This window comes from Tenrec ecaudatus, chromosome 1, assembly GCF_050624435.1.
Source record: "Tenrec ecaudatus isolate mTenEca1 chromosome 1, mTenEca1.hap1, whole genome shotgun sequence".
Taxonomy (NCBI): domain Eukaryota; kingdom Metazoa; phylum Chordata; class Mammalia; order Afrosoricida; family Tenrecidae; genus Tenrec; species Tenrec ecaudatus.
Genome location: NC_134530.1, coordinates 246,242,939 through 246,257,892, shown reverse-complemented (window position 1 = coordinate 246,257,892; position 14,954 = coordinate 246,242,939). Strand labels below are relative to the sequence as shown.

The window sequence follows — 14,954 nt, the reverse complement described above, 5'->3', positions numbered from 1 at the left end:
AGCCAAGTCATTTTCTGCTCTTGTTGTTTAGCGCAGGGACCCTAGAGAGGTCATTTCTCTTCTCTGAGGCTCTCTGCCCCGCCTCCCCAAACAGGACGGTGTGAGACTGGCCTTCCAACCTCACTGGGTTGCCGTGGGCACTGTAACCCCCACCGTGAAGGAAATTGCTTTGTAAAATGGCATAACCCCAAACCCAACCCACTGCCGTCAAGTTGATTCTGACTCATTCCCACTGTTATGCCAATGCTCGCGACAGTACATGCGATTTTTTTTAGGGCCCGTTCTCTTCCTCCAGTTCTGTTAAGGAGTAAGCAACATGCAGGGGTGGTGGTAATGTCCCATTTGGGACACATTAAAATATGCTCGCCATTTGCAAGCTCCTAGAGATGCACAGGAAATGTGCCTGGATCTTTTGGGGAGCTCAGAACTGCAGGGGGTGCCCAAGGTAACTGGCGGTGCCCAATCACCACTCCATCTGGGCTGCCAGCTCGCTGTCAGGCAGAGACGGATTGCTCTTGCCTCTTGGTAATGATGCAAATGTGGGCGATTACAGAATTGTCTTTGTCCCTGCGGGAATGTGCAGACATTTGGCTTTAGAATCCATACACTTGTGCCCTGAATTAAAACAAAGCCCAAACCACATCTAGAAGTATAGATCCTGGGAAGGGGAAATTAAAACAACTCATGTTATGGTTAAGAAGACATCATAGCCAGTGGCTCTTGGTCCCCTGTGAGTGCCTTTGTTATTTCTCCAAATGACACCCTACTTTAGAGGACACCAGGGGGCCCCCGCCCTCCTTCTCTCCTCAGGTCCCATCATGCTGACATGCTTGAGGCCTTAGTATGAAAATGCCTGTCAGACGGTCGTCTTCAATTACGCTCTGCTGCTCCCTTCCCGTCACAGAACTGCTGTGTACCCCTAGAGAATCCATTTGACCCCTCTGTACCTTCACTTGTGTAGCCACTCTTTTGAGAGATTAAAAAAAATTTTCCTTTTAAACAAAGGAGTCTTTAAATACTCACGGGCCGGTGTGGCAGGAATGCTTCTTAATTGCCCATTATTCTTCCTCATGCATTATTGAACGACTTCCCCCTGGAGAGCGCGTCGCGTCCGTGGATTGCAACACCGAAGCCCTCAAGTGAGGTGATGTGAGGGGCCGGTGGATGGAGGAGCAGCTCGCAGGCTGCTAGGCTTGGAGCAGAAGCAGGCCCACCCTCCCAGGGGAAGACAGGTGTCAGTCAGCCTGGGGATTCAAATTCCTAATCCCTATGAAGCTGGGCTCCTCCGGGCCGTTGTCCTCATCAGTCCCAGTGCCTTAATTTTAAGCTCAGCAATTGCCATTCATCAGGGGTGGCTTTGCCTTCACTGACCAGGGAGCCCAGAATAAGGAGATGGCCGCCATCTGTGGGCCGACTCCTAGGTTCCTTCCCAATAGGGTGCAGTAGAGTCCAGGCATCAGGTTCCTGGAACGTCTCCAATCACCCATGCCTGGTCTGTTGCTTAATCAAATGTGTGAAACTTCCCTGTGCTCTAGAAGTCGTGTGTGTGTGTGTGTGTGTGTGTGTGTGTGCATGTGTATGGGGTGAGTCGGGTAGAAGGCATGCCTGGTCACATTGTAAAAATAAGAAAAACATTCCGAGTATTGTTTTTTAATCAGTAGGTCCCTGCATGGTGCAAAGATCTACTACCTGACCAGCTAACCAGTCGTTTTAGAGACCATGTCATTTCAAGACGATCCATACGGGTCAGAGCCGAACTGTGCGCCCTAAGATTTCTTATGGCTGATCTTTCAGAACATATCTTCAGGTTTTTCTTCTGAGGCACCTCTGGGTGGACTTGAGTCCCCCAGCTTTTGGTTAGCAGCTCAGCGTCTTCACCTTTTGCTACACGCAGACAGTCCTCCCATTTGCCAAGAATCACACTATAACGGTGGGATGACCGAGGTTCTCCCTTTTCATTTCCCTCTCCCCATGTCCTCACCTCCTGTGCGGGGGAACGATGGCCACCACGTGACTTCCAGCCACTTACTGGACCAACCCCCAGTTCACAATCCACTTGGACGAGGTGGACGATGACCAGGAGGAGAGTAGCGGTGGACTCGGCTGTACTGTGCTGCTTGGTCTGATGCAGAAAAATCGCAGGCGACAGAAGAAGATAGGACAGGGCATGCTGAGCATCGGCTATGCGATCTACCAGGTACCCCGCTCCGGCTCTCTGTTCTGAAGATTGTGTTCCATGGCTGGAGCATGTGTTTCCTAATGCTTGGATAGTTCTAATCAAGCATTCTTCTTGCTCTCTTAAATAGATCTACCGTGGCTTTATTGCGGCCTGAATTCCACCATTAGAAATATATTCTTAGGGTTCGAGTTTTTGTCTACTGTTCACACCGAGGCATGTACATCATTGAACCTTAATTGTCTTTTGGAGCTCAATATACTTCATTACTGTTGAGTTGATTTCAATGCATAGGGACCCGATAGCTATAATTATTAGATCCCCCCCCCAAATATGAGCTTTTTAGGGGGCAGTAGCCAAGGACATGGGGGCACAAAGCACTAGCAGGGATACAAAGAGGATGAGGCACATGTGAGTAGGGGAAGGGAAGCCAGATTTGGGAGCTTCTGTGGATTGAGTTGTGTCCTTTCTATTCCCAAATATGTCTCAACTTCGCTAGACCATGGGTCTCAGTATGACGTAATTTCTCTCCATTTCGTCATCGGTTGCAATGATCCTATGTGTTGTAAGTTGTCACCTCTATGAGGTTAATGTGGCAGGAGTCAAGGCAATGGTGTTAATGAGGCAGGATGCAATATACCAAATTAGGTTGTATCTTGAATCAGTGTCCTTTGAGGCATAAAAGGAGTTAAAAGAAAGGGCAGAGAGGAGAGGATCCTCAGTACCACTGAGGAACGCCAGGAGCAGAGTGGTCATTTGGACCCAAGGTTTCCATGCCGGGAACCTGTTCAACGTAGGGGAAGATTGATGCCAAGACACATGGAGAGCTTCAAGAACCCTGGGTCTAAGATGTGGAAAGGCCATGACCTTTCTCCTAAACTTTTAGTCAACACAGAGAGAAAGCCTTCCTCTGCAGCTGGTGCCTGAATTTGGGCTTCCAGGCTCCTAAACTGGGAAAGAATACATTTCTGTTTGTTCAAGCCCCACCCCCACCCCCACTTGGGGTCTTTCTGTTATAGCTAGACAAGATAACTAAGCCAGGAGCCAAAGACAAAGATCCCCTCTTCTCATCACGAGCAATCCTGAGGCACTTTTTAGAGTGCACAGGGCCTGCGGTGGGGCGAGGGAAGCCACCGGGCCACATAGCATTCAGCTGGATCTGGAACCAGAATCGGACCCTGGTCTCAGACTGCAATCCTTAGTTCAACAGCCCAGTTTGCCCATGTAAGCAACCATCTATGGATTACCAGTCTCAGAGATATAGTAACACAAGACTTTTGGGTTTTGACAAGTCTAGCCAGGAATAAATTAGACTCTCTCTCTCTCTTTTTTTTTGGTAAAGAGAAAAAAAACTCCTTATAACAAATTCCAGAGTGATTTATAGTGGTTGTACAAATTGTTAAAAATAAAATTCCAGGGGAACAATACAACTCTAATTTGGAAGATCCAGTGTCACACACAGAGTTCACAGTAGTAAAAAGAACTAGGCATAAATTAATGCATGGGAGTTATTATAATTAGGAAACAAGAAGAATAAAAGGGATTGTCAAATGAGCTCCTGCCCCATCAAATGGAAACACAAAATAAAATAAGAATATGATTGGATATTGCTAACACCCTTATTTCTCTTGTTTTGGAATTTAGGACTTTAAAACTTAGGGTATGTGTGTGTGAGACGGGGGGAGGGGGAGGGAGGTATTTAGGTTGGAAGGGTGGAAATTGGAAAACAATTTCTACTTTATGGCAAGGCAAAAAAATTGTAACTAAATCAACTCAACCTCTAATTTATCTGTTCTATTCACCTAAAAGGTAAAGAGCATAAAAGCAAAAAGAATCTTTGTTTATAGGTACAAAATCTGAGAAAGCACGTAATGCGTGCAGATGAATCCAACACATTGTGAACCCTCAGTGCGTGCCAGGTGCAGTGCTGAAAGCCGGGGACACATGGCCACTGCAGACACCCTGGGGGGTGGAATCAGACACACCCTAGGAATCTCCAGTGCAGCCAGATTGCTCTGGGAGGGGAATGGAGATGATGGGCTAGAACCTCCTCCAAGAAGGATGACTCCATGGACAACTTGTTGGGGCTTCAAGAAAGTCCAAGTTCAAAGGTGGAGAAGGGAGCAGATAGGAGGGCAGGGCTGGAGGGTAGACTCTCAAGGACGATGTGTTGCCACCGGGCTCATTGTCCATCAGGTCTGCTGCATGTAACGTGATCAGCAAAGTCTTTCCAAGAGAAGAATTAACATATGGAAATAGCTGTGTCTGACACAGCATTTGCTGGAACAAATAATGCATACAACAGCGGTTCTCAACCTTCCTCATGCCACGACCCTTTCATACAGTGCCTCATGTGGTGGTGACCCCCAACTATAACATTATCTTCATTGCTACTTCATCACTGTCATTTTGCTACTGTTATGAATTGGGGGACCCCTGTGAAAGGGTCATTCGACCCCCAACTGGGTGGCGACCCGCAGGTTGAAAACCGCTGGCACCCATCAGGTCAGTTCTTCCTGAAAACTTTACTCCCTCAAGTGATGAACATCAACTCTACTTTGAGAAGGCAGCTTTTCCCAAGTCCTGTTTTGAGTGCCTTCCCACCTGAGGGGCACACGTGTCTTCCTGCCCGGCATCAGATAACATTCTACTGTTACTCACAGCACTTCACCAGGCCAGAGCTTTCTTAGAAGTAGATTGCCAGGTAGGTTGCAGTCTCAGAAACCCACACCCTAAAGGGCAGTTCTCCCCTGCCCTCTAAGGTCACTATGCGTTAGAATGGACTCAATGGCGGTATGTTCCGTTTTTGAGTCTTTGTAGTCTGTCTTTGTTGGGAACCTCCACTGAATCTTGTCTACCATGAGTAAATCCTGGAGTTTGAAATCTTAGTGGCATCGTTTCCAGCATTGCAGCAACACGTGAACCACCACAGTATGAAAGCTGACAGTAGAGGAGTTTAATGATAGCATTCTGGACCTTCATTGACTGATCTGGCATGTCTCAAAATGAGAAAGGACAGCTGGACACCTTAGTAATCAGAATGGGGGGGGGTATGAAATATGCATGTAGGAAAATGAGAAGTTATCAAAAATGAAATGGAATATTTGAAGATAGGAATTCTAGGCAATGATGAGCTAAAATGAGCTGACATTGGCCATTTAGAATGGAACCATTATATGGTCTGTTCTATCGGGGATAACACATTGAAGAGGAATGGTATTGCATTCGTTGTCAGAAAGAACACTTCACGATCTATTCTGAAGCACACTGCTGGCAGCAGCAGGATGATATGCATCTGCCTACACAGGAAGATAAGTTAATATGACCATTATTCAAATTTACACACGGACCACTCATGTCAAATAAAGATGAAGAAACAACTTCTGCAGGTGGAAATTGATCAAACAGGCAAACATGGAGCATTGATAATTACCGATGATAGGCACACAAATGTTGGGAACAGGGAAGAATGATCAAAAGTTGGAAAATATGGCTTTGGTGATAGAAATTATTGGAGATTTCATGATAGAATTTTGCAAGACCAATGACTTATTCCCTGGAGATACCTTTTTACAATAACATAATAGGCAACTATACATGATGCCCTTACCCAGAAGAAGTTACAGGAATAAAATCAATGATATCTGTGGAGATGATAGGGAAGCTTAATATCTGTCAGAATGAGGCCAGGGATTGACTATGGAACAGGCTATCAATTGCCTATATGCATAGTCAGATTGAAGCTGAAGAAATTTAAAACAAGCTCCTGATAGACAGCATACAATCCTGAAGATACCCCACCCGAATTTAGAGACTGTCTCAAGTTTCAGTTTGACACACTGAACACTAATAATGTACTGCCAGATCAGTTGTGAGATGACATTAAGTATATCATACACGAAGAAAAGTCATTAAAAAGGTAGCAAAGACAAGACCAAAGTCGATGTAAGAGTCTGAAACTTGCTCTTGAATGTTGAGTAGCTAAAGAGAATGGAAGGGATGATGACAAGACCGGAACGGAAGATGTCAAAGGGCAGCTCGAGAAGACAGAGTAAAATATTATGAATATGCAAAGACCTAAGCTTCAACAACCAAAAGGGGAAAATATACTTGGTATTCTTTAGTGCAAAGAAATGAAGAAGGAATTCAAGTTTTGAGTGGCAACCTGAAAGGATAATATGGACAAGATATTGAATGAAGGAAGAAGCATTAAAAGAAGCTGTAAAGAATACCGGAGTTACTCTGCCAAACAGGCTTGGTTGATGGCCAGTCACTTCAAGAGGTAGCATCTCATTGAGAACGCATGCTATTGAGGAAAGAAATCTAAGCTGCGATGAAGGCATTGGTTAAAGAGAGAGAGAGAGAGAGAGAGAGAGAGAGAGAGAGAGAGAGAGAGAGAGAGAGAGAGAGAGAGAGAGAGAGAGACACTCTAGCAATTGACAGAATGTCAATTGAAAATTTTCAATAAACATATACAACTCGAAAAGCACTCACTCGTCTTTGTCTAGAAATTTGGAGGTAGATACCTGGCCAGCCAACTGGGAGAGAGCCACATTTCTTCCCAGGCCAAAGGCAGGTGATCCAACACATGCAGAAATCATCAAACAGTATCATATCACGTGCAAGTAAAATTTTGCGGAGGACAATTCAAAAATGGTTGCAGCAGTGTGTCAACAGGGCGCTGCCAGAAATTCAAGACAGAGACGAAAGAGCATACATGGCATGAGGGAGATCGCTGCTGATGCCAGGTGGATCTTGGCAGAAAGCAGAGGATACCGGAGAGATATTTACTTATGCTTTTTTGACGATGCAAAGACATTTGACCGAGTGGATCAATACAAATAGGGGTAATGTTGAGAAGGAGAATTCTAGAACACTGCCTTGTGTTCATGTGACCTGTGTATAAAGTAAGAGGAGGGGATTCTGAATACTTCAAAATCAGGATACCGAGTAGTTTAAAATAAGGGAGGGTATGTGTCAGGGTTTAAGCTCTTCACCATACTGAGCAAATAATGTGAGAAGCTAGATAATATGAAGAAGACCATGGCATTAGCATAACCCACAGTATGCAGATGATACAGCCTTGCTTGCTGAAAGTAAAGAGAGGACCTGAAGCTCTTACTGATGAATGTCAAACACTATAGCTTTCAGTGTGAATTACTTCTCAACAGAGAACAAAAATCCTCAGACCCAGACGGATAGGCACATCATGGATGGATAATATATTGAAGGTATCATGATTTCATTCACTGGACCCCACAGTCAATGCCATGGAAGTAGTCAGGAAATCAATTATGGTACTGCAAAACTATTGCAAAGACCTCGTCCAAGTCTTCAGGACAGATGCCATTTTAAAGAGTAAGGTATGCCTGATCCCAAGTCACAGTATTTTCAGTCGCCTCATATGCAAGTTTAATCTGGACAAAGAGTAAGTAAGTAAGAAGAATTGATATCTTTGAATTTTGGTGTCTATGGTATATGCCATAGACAATAATAATAATAGTGTGTGTGGGGGAAGTACAGCCAGAATCTTCCTTAGAAGTAACAATTGACATTTCACCTTTTTTTGAAATGAGAAAACCACCTGTACACTTGAATTTTTCCCATGGCGCTGTCTTTGTAAACTGTGTTCAACATCACAGCAGTTTCTGTGGCATTTTTTTCCTGAGCAGGAAACAAGATTTTACAGCTACACACTGTTCTCTTAAATCAGTCCTCTCAAAAAACAAGGTTCGAGTGAAACAGCTTTTAAGAAAAAAAATCACTGTGACCTCAGAGAACCTTCCCAGGTGATGCCACTGGGTGCACCAACTCAGAACAAGTTGCTGGATGCTTGCCTAGTGGAAAATTCATACTACCAAAGCTCTGCCCAGTGGGTTTTTTTCCGTTGTTGTTTTTCCGGGGGGAGTGTACCCCCTCATACATATCATCAGGAGGGACCAGTCCCTGGAGAAGGATGCCATGCTTAGTAGAGAGCCAGGGAAAAAGGAAGTCACTCAACGAGATCAACTGTCACAGTGGCTACACAGTGGGTTCAAGCAAAACAACAAGTGTGAGGATGGTGCAGGGCCAGGAAGTGTTTTGCTTTGGGGTAGAGAACACACTAGGAACTGACTCGATGCCACCTAACAAGATAACATGCTCATTAGAGCTGCGTCTAAGCTACCCCATTGCATGTGACCTATGGTCCTACCATTGCTTGCCCGAGGTGTATTCTTTTGAGCATGCCGCCAGTGAATGAAAGCATTTGAAAAGTTAGGTTGATACGTGGGGCACAGGGAGGTAAGGAGTTCATATTCTGTGTTTGCCTCTTCTGGCATTAAGTATCTGCAAACTGGAGTCTGGCTTGAGGGTTGAAACCTAACACTGATTGAGAAGCAGCCAAGATGCCTGAAGGCTAGCAAGCCCGAGTCCTCTCTCTCTCTCCTTCCTTCCAGTTATCTTTCTGCTGTGACAATGGGCTCATGCCAGGCAGGCCTGTCATTTGCATTCAGGAACCCATGTCTCAAACAGAACTGTTCCTTTCCATCCATCAGTGGGCAATGGCTAAAGATTGGCAGCTACCTCACTGCTCTGGGTTTATGCCAGTCGGAGTCCTCACCGCCTGGTTCAGTTCCTGCCCAGTGACTCCTGGCAGGGTGGATTCGCAGCATATCGGTGGTGGCAGTCACACTGTTAATGGGACAACAGCCAAGGTAGCTCTCTTCCCACTGGCTGTCACCAGTTGCTGTTGCCTCCACCTGATGCATGTGCGTCTCTGTAGAATTGTGCTGCATGGAGCTCCAGTGATTCACTTCTCAGAAGTAGTTCACCAAGGCTTTCTTTCGAGGACACTCTCAGTGCTCTTGAGTCTCCAGCCTCTCAGCTGGCCATGGAGCGAATCATTCGCAGCCCCCAGGCCCCTTGGGGCGGGCAGGAGACTCCTGGCTGAGGGTGGGGAAAGGCTTTTAGGCAGGGAGTGGGCGGGAAATCCCTGGGAGGACATCTGCTGTCCAAGACAGCAAGGTGTCCTGTCAGCATGGGTGGTTGGGCTTTAAACTAACAGAGTTTGTTCGTGCAATTTTCTTCCTTTGCTGCCAATTGGGCTGCTATCAGAAAAGTCAGATGTTCAATTCTCCCCCACCCCCCCCAGCCATCTAGGGGTGAGGACGATGTGGCAGTTGGGCTTCCCTAAAGACTCACAGCCCCAGAAACTCTACGGGGCAGCTCCCCTCTGCCCTGTGAGGCAGAATCGACTCCAAAGCCACGGGCTTGCTACCAGCTTGCAAAGAGGGAGCCCTGAAGGGAGGCCACTAGTTGCTCCAAGTGCTCACTCATTTTATTGTTTTGAAGGTAGGTAGTAGCCATGGACCCAAGCCACAAACTATGTTATTTTTGCTCTTCTGCTCAGAAGAACTTGTGTGGTAGGGGCGAAGGAGGGACAAGGATGCAGCAGGGCCTGGTCCCTCTCCTCTCACCTGACATGAGTCCTGGTCCCTGGGCAGGCGAGGATTGGATCTGGGATCCAACCTTCTCAGTTGCAAATAAATAAGTCCCCTAATGGTTACCTCTTAGCTGCAAGTGGAAAGGCTGATAGTTCGAATCTACCCAGTGCAGCCTGGTGATCTGTGTCCATAAATACCGCGGGCAAGGAAGCCCTTGTGGTGGTTCTACTCTATAACACATGGGATCCTCAGGAGTCAGAATTGAGTCAATGGCTACAGACTGGGTGCTGTTGTTTTTTAACTTGAGCTTAACGAAAAAGGAACAGAGCAGTTTATGTAACCAAACCAAGGGGAGGGCAGGAGGGTTTGGGACAAGGCCCCAGGCTGCTTCTCCTCCACATCTCATCTCTGGTGTCTCCTAGTCTAGCTTTCTTCCCATCATCACCAGCATAAAAGAAAGGGTCATCCTGCCCCACAACCCTGCCATTGAGTCAATGCTGATTCAGACAGGCTAGAACTGCCCCTGTGGGTTTCCAAAACCATGAGTCATTATGGGTGTAGCAAGCCTCATCTTTCTCCTGAGGAGAGGCTGGTGGTTTTGAACGCCTCACCTTGCGGTTAGCAGCCTAGCACTAAAACACTACACCAGGGGTCCTCAAACTACAGCCTATGGGCCACATGCGGCCCGCCGAGGACATTTATCCGGCCCGCTGGGTGTTTTTGCTGCTGCTGCCTGTCCTGCTTAGCAGCCAACTCATCCAGTGTGCATAAGAATTTGTTCATAGTTTACTTTAAAAAACTATAGTCTGGCCCTCCAACGGTCTGAGGACAGTGAACTGGCCCTCTGTTTAAAAAATTTGAGGATCCCTGCACTATATCCTCAGGGATCCTGGCTCTCCCTCTAGTTTCCATGAGGAATCCTAGAGCAGCCGCTGGCAGACTCAGCTTGGCCAGATCTTGGACCAATTGCTATAGCCGAGGGCAGAGTCCACTGTGGCTCACCAGAACTCCAAACCCAACCCAGTGTCCTCAGGTGGGTTCTGCCTCAGCGAGGGTGCAATTCCCTCCTCGGGCCAAGCCCTGGATGTGGGAGGTCAGGTCTGGAAGGGATTGTCATTGGCTGTAGTCAGCTCCAGCTCACGACTTACATATAATAGGACCGTAAGCATTGCCTGGTCCCGCGCCACCTGCCTGCCTGTTGACACCCTGGAGCCCCTGTTGCACCAATCCACCGCATGTAGCATTTCCTGCATCTTTGCAGACCAGAGGGAAACCCTTACTTTTTTCTTGCCATTGGTTTTTGCTAAGGACATGTCCAAAGTAGGGGAGTCAAAGATGTTACCTCTCCTTAAACGCCAAGGTTATCACCCCTAAAGAAGTTGGAATTCTAAATTATGCATGAATAAAGTAAAAAAAAAAGTTAAATTCTCCCCCTGGCCCCAGATTTCTAGGGCTTAGGACTCCCCACCTGACCTTGAAATTCATCAATGACTTTCCAGTTTCGGAAATGCTGCCTCATTTCTCCCGGCAGCACGGATGGCCTTCCCCTGTGGTGGGGTAGTGGGTGTAGGACGGTGTCTTCTGCAGGATGTGAGGGTGGGAGGCAAAGGCACAGAGAGGCGGCCCGTGAGCTCTCAGGTGATCTGCACCTTTCTTCTGCCTTGCAGGTTCCCAAAGAGGTACGTGTGCGCTCACAGATGTTTTCCCTTTGCTTTGGTTCCATGAACCGGTAAGTGTGACTGCCTTGGGGTGGGCACGGCAGCCCCTGCTTCCTGTGATGTGGAAGTCCTTCCTCCCACAGCCAGACCCGTGAGCCTGGGAGCCCTTCTTTTACAGACAAATCGGAGTTCCCCCTGCCAGGCCCCCGTGAAGGGGGCAGGGCAACCTTGGCCTTCTGCTCGGCTGACCGCAGAGACAGGATGGCACTCCTGATGTTCCTGCTTCTCTGAGCAGCGAGGAGAGTGCCCTGATCGCTGATAAGAGTAGGAAGTGCCGACCTTATCTTTTTGGCTCTTCAGTCATTGCTTAAGGTGGCGTAGTGGTTAAGCATCGGGCTGCAACCGGAAGGCCAGCAGTTTGAAACCAGCCAGCCACTCAGGAGAAAGGTAGCTTTCTCCTCCTGTAAAGATTGACAGTCCCACACTCACAGGGGCAGTGCTGCCCTACCTGCAGGGTTGCTATGAGTTGGCATCAACTTGATGGCGGTGAGTGATTTCTGGCCGGGTTAGAACATGGGGCCGACAGTGTGCCACGGAACCCCTGCAGGTTCTTCAGCCGGCTGAGGGACTCCCGGCTCTGGATCACACAGAAGTCAGAGTCCTGTGCTTGTCAGCACTTGCCTGCTGTCGCGGTGAAGATGGATCAGGAAAATGAGTGCGGCAGAGGCGTAATTACAGCAACAATAACACCGGCACCTGTGTTTCTGCAGCACCTGCAGCTGCTAATTAGCTTGCCTCAAATACCGATAGCTTCTCACGCCCCACAGTAAGGAGATAGGTCATGGCTCATCATGGGGCACATCTTCCCCACTCCAGAGAGAGCCCAGGCCTGAGGGAGCAAGGTGAGACCCAGAGCCAGGCCAGACTGTGGCTGTCCCCTTGGTCTGCCTCCTTAAGAGCTACCACTGTGGCTTCCTGGCATGACCCCCATGTGTCCAAGAGCAGAGCACTCTGTTCAAATAGCCACAGGTGAGAGGTCCTCTGGCGGCTTTGGCCTGTAGGGCTAGGGTTTCCACCTCAGGTCTGTCCTGGGGGGCTCCATGCTGTCCCCAACTCTAACCCCCACATACCCACTAACACCAGTGCCATCCCCATCACTTGGAGGTTAAGTTGCCTCATCACCCCTATCCTGGAAGGTCACTGCCCAACTTCCCCCACCCACAGCCTTGGGATGTCAATGCTGCCCCCAACTCTCCCCCTCACACCCTGGGAGGTCAGTGTCAAGTATGGAGTAAGAGCTGTGGGCACAGTCAGTGGCAGAGGGCCTGGCACGGAGAAGGTGCCCGCACAGCCAGTTACCCCAGAGCCCACGGTGGGAGCTCAGGCAGGACACTAAGCCCGTGTTCCAAACCAGTGGGCCCGACGTTGGCGTCATAAAGCAGAGCTCTTCTTTCTTCCAGAAGACAAGGCGACACTGACTGTGACTCTCACTTTGCGCAGCTGGAGGGCCACACGGATGCGCACCTGGGCCGGGACTTCTTCCTGGGCCTCCAGCCTTCTGCCCGCTCCAGCACCTATGTCAACCTGCGGGAGGCCTGCGGCCGGGCCCGGCTGCCCCCGGGGGAGTACTTGGTGGTGCCGTCCACCTTCGAGCCTTTCAAGGACGGCGAGTTCTGCCTGCGGGTGTTCACGGAGAAGAAGGCGGCGGCCCTGTGCGTGCCCCTTGACCCCCACGGGGTGTGGTGTGGCGGGGTGTGGAGCTGGGTGACTGGGTGCAGGCTCGGGACCTGCCTGCATCCCTCCCTGAACAGCAGGACACCACAGGTCCCAAGCATCCCCTACCTTGGTGTCTCCTCCTGCCCCCACTGCTTTGGGTTGGAACTTTCTTGAGGATAAAGTTTTTGTTTGTTTAAAGGTCAAGGCTGGGTGACATTGGCACCAGTTGCCATCTGGTTAGAGGGTCTTCCCCCCAGCAAGGGTGGGTGTAGAGGCCCAGGGAGTAAGCTCTCAATGGCTGCCCCACTTCCTCCTTGTCTTATACCCATGCAGGCACACATCCATGTACATGCATGTGAGCACTCACCACTACGCATGTACATACGTGCCCATGATCATGTGCCCCGCCCTCATGCACGTGCGGGCATATACTTGTGCATGTTCTTGTTAACTCATCCCAACAGGGCTTCCTGCCACTGGGTTTCCAAGGGTGCAGGCTGGTGGTAGGGGGGTGCTGGTGCCTGGGGAAGACCGATAACTGGGACACGATGGGGAGAAGTTCCCAGGACACTGGTTCACCGGGTTGCAAGTCCTAGAATGCACGAAAGGCCAAATTGACAGCTCTTGTCTCTGGTGAGGAGTCCCTTGAGGGGGTGGGGTTCAAATAGCACATCTAGCTGCTAATGGAACACTTGGAGGTTCCAGTTTGCTCAGTGGCACCTCAGAAGAAAGGCCTGGTGATCTCTTTCTGAAAAATCAGTATTGAAAATCCTATGGTGCATGGTTCTACCCTGGCACACAGAGGGTTGACGCGAGCCAGCATTGAACTGATGGCATCTGGTCTGTCTCTGGTGCAAACTGAGGGTAGGGAGGCAAAAGGGGTGGAGGAGAGGGTACCTGTTTCAGTTTCAGCGCATGCAGCTTAGTGTTGGTAGGAATGGAAGGCACCGCATGGGCAGCCTTTCCCTTAGAAGGGCCAGAATTCCCCCGAAGAACCTAGCCACGAGGTGCGCTTGTGCTCACTCATTCTTCCTTGGGTTTCAGGGAAGTTGGAGGTGCCGTGGCTGGAGACCCCCATGAGGTATGTACTCTTTGAGGTGGCTGAGCTGTGATGTCGTCACCTGGCAGGCATTTCAGTTTTCTTTCTGATTTATAAGGAGTTCCTATCTATTAAAGAGAGATGCTCTTCTTTGTCATGGCCACACGTTTTGCAGGCCCTGGCTCTTCCTCAGGAAGATGAGTTTGAAGCAGCCCTGGGCTCCACGCTTTGTAAACCATCCCTCCCATCCAGTGTCCCGGGCCACCATAGAGACTCCTGACTGCTCTTGAGTCAGTGTCAGTGGGGGCTGGAGATGGCAAGGGGGAGAAATAGATCCAGTCCCTGAATAAATGTCCTATCTGTGATGAGACATGTGCTGGAAGCTTATGAAAAAGCCCGAAGGAAAACGATGACAGAAGTTGAATCTCAACCTCTCCTGGCCTCTGTGCGTGCATGTGGTCCGTGGGGTGCGGGGGTGAGCACCTCGCCTCGTTTCATCTGGGAAGGCCCTGTGGAGGTACGATCAGAGCCTGCAGGTTCCTCCCGCCTCACTGTACTGTCCTCTCCTTCAGATGAGGTGCTCACACGCATCATGTTGTGTTGCTGTCCCACAGGGCCTACCACTGGGACTATGGCTGGGGGACCCCAGGGCCCAGGAGTGTCTGCATGGGGCCAGTGTCTGCCCACACCCGGTTCTACTTAAATGGAGGGAGGTGCCTCAGACTGGTGCCCCAGGCTGCTGAGTCTGCCCCGTTGGGCTTCAGTAGGGGGAGACATATTCTATTATTTTACATAGATCGAATTTGTAAACTCAGATTTCTGCAGCTACAGGAGGAGTTATCAACTGAGGATCCATCGCTTCCTGTGGGCTCATGTCATGAGTTCATCAGGCAGAAAACACACATTCCCCACGGTCCTTCTTCATTCCAGTTAATCCCTGT

The 14,954-nt window shown here is 49.1% G+C and overlaps 1 protein-coding gene across 1 annotated transcript in view; it reads left to right on the top strand.

Moving 5' to 3' along the window:
- The window catches only part of CAPN8 (calpain 8), a 98,518-nt gene that overhangs the window by 62,891 nt on the left and 20,673 nt on the right, over positions 1–14,954 (top strand). Inside the window, exons 10-13 of the mRNA XM_075540585.1 lie at positions 2,022–2,197; positions 11,268–11,279; positions 12,759–12,970; positions 14,019–14,055. Of these exons, the coding sequence (XP_075396700.1) occupies positions 2,022–2,197; positions 11,268–11,279; positions 12,759–12,970; positions 14,019–14,055 (437 nt within the window). The remainder of the gene's footprint in view (positions 1–2,021; positions 2,198–11,267; positions 11,280–12,758; positions 12,971–14,018; positions 14,056–14,954) is intronic.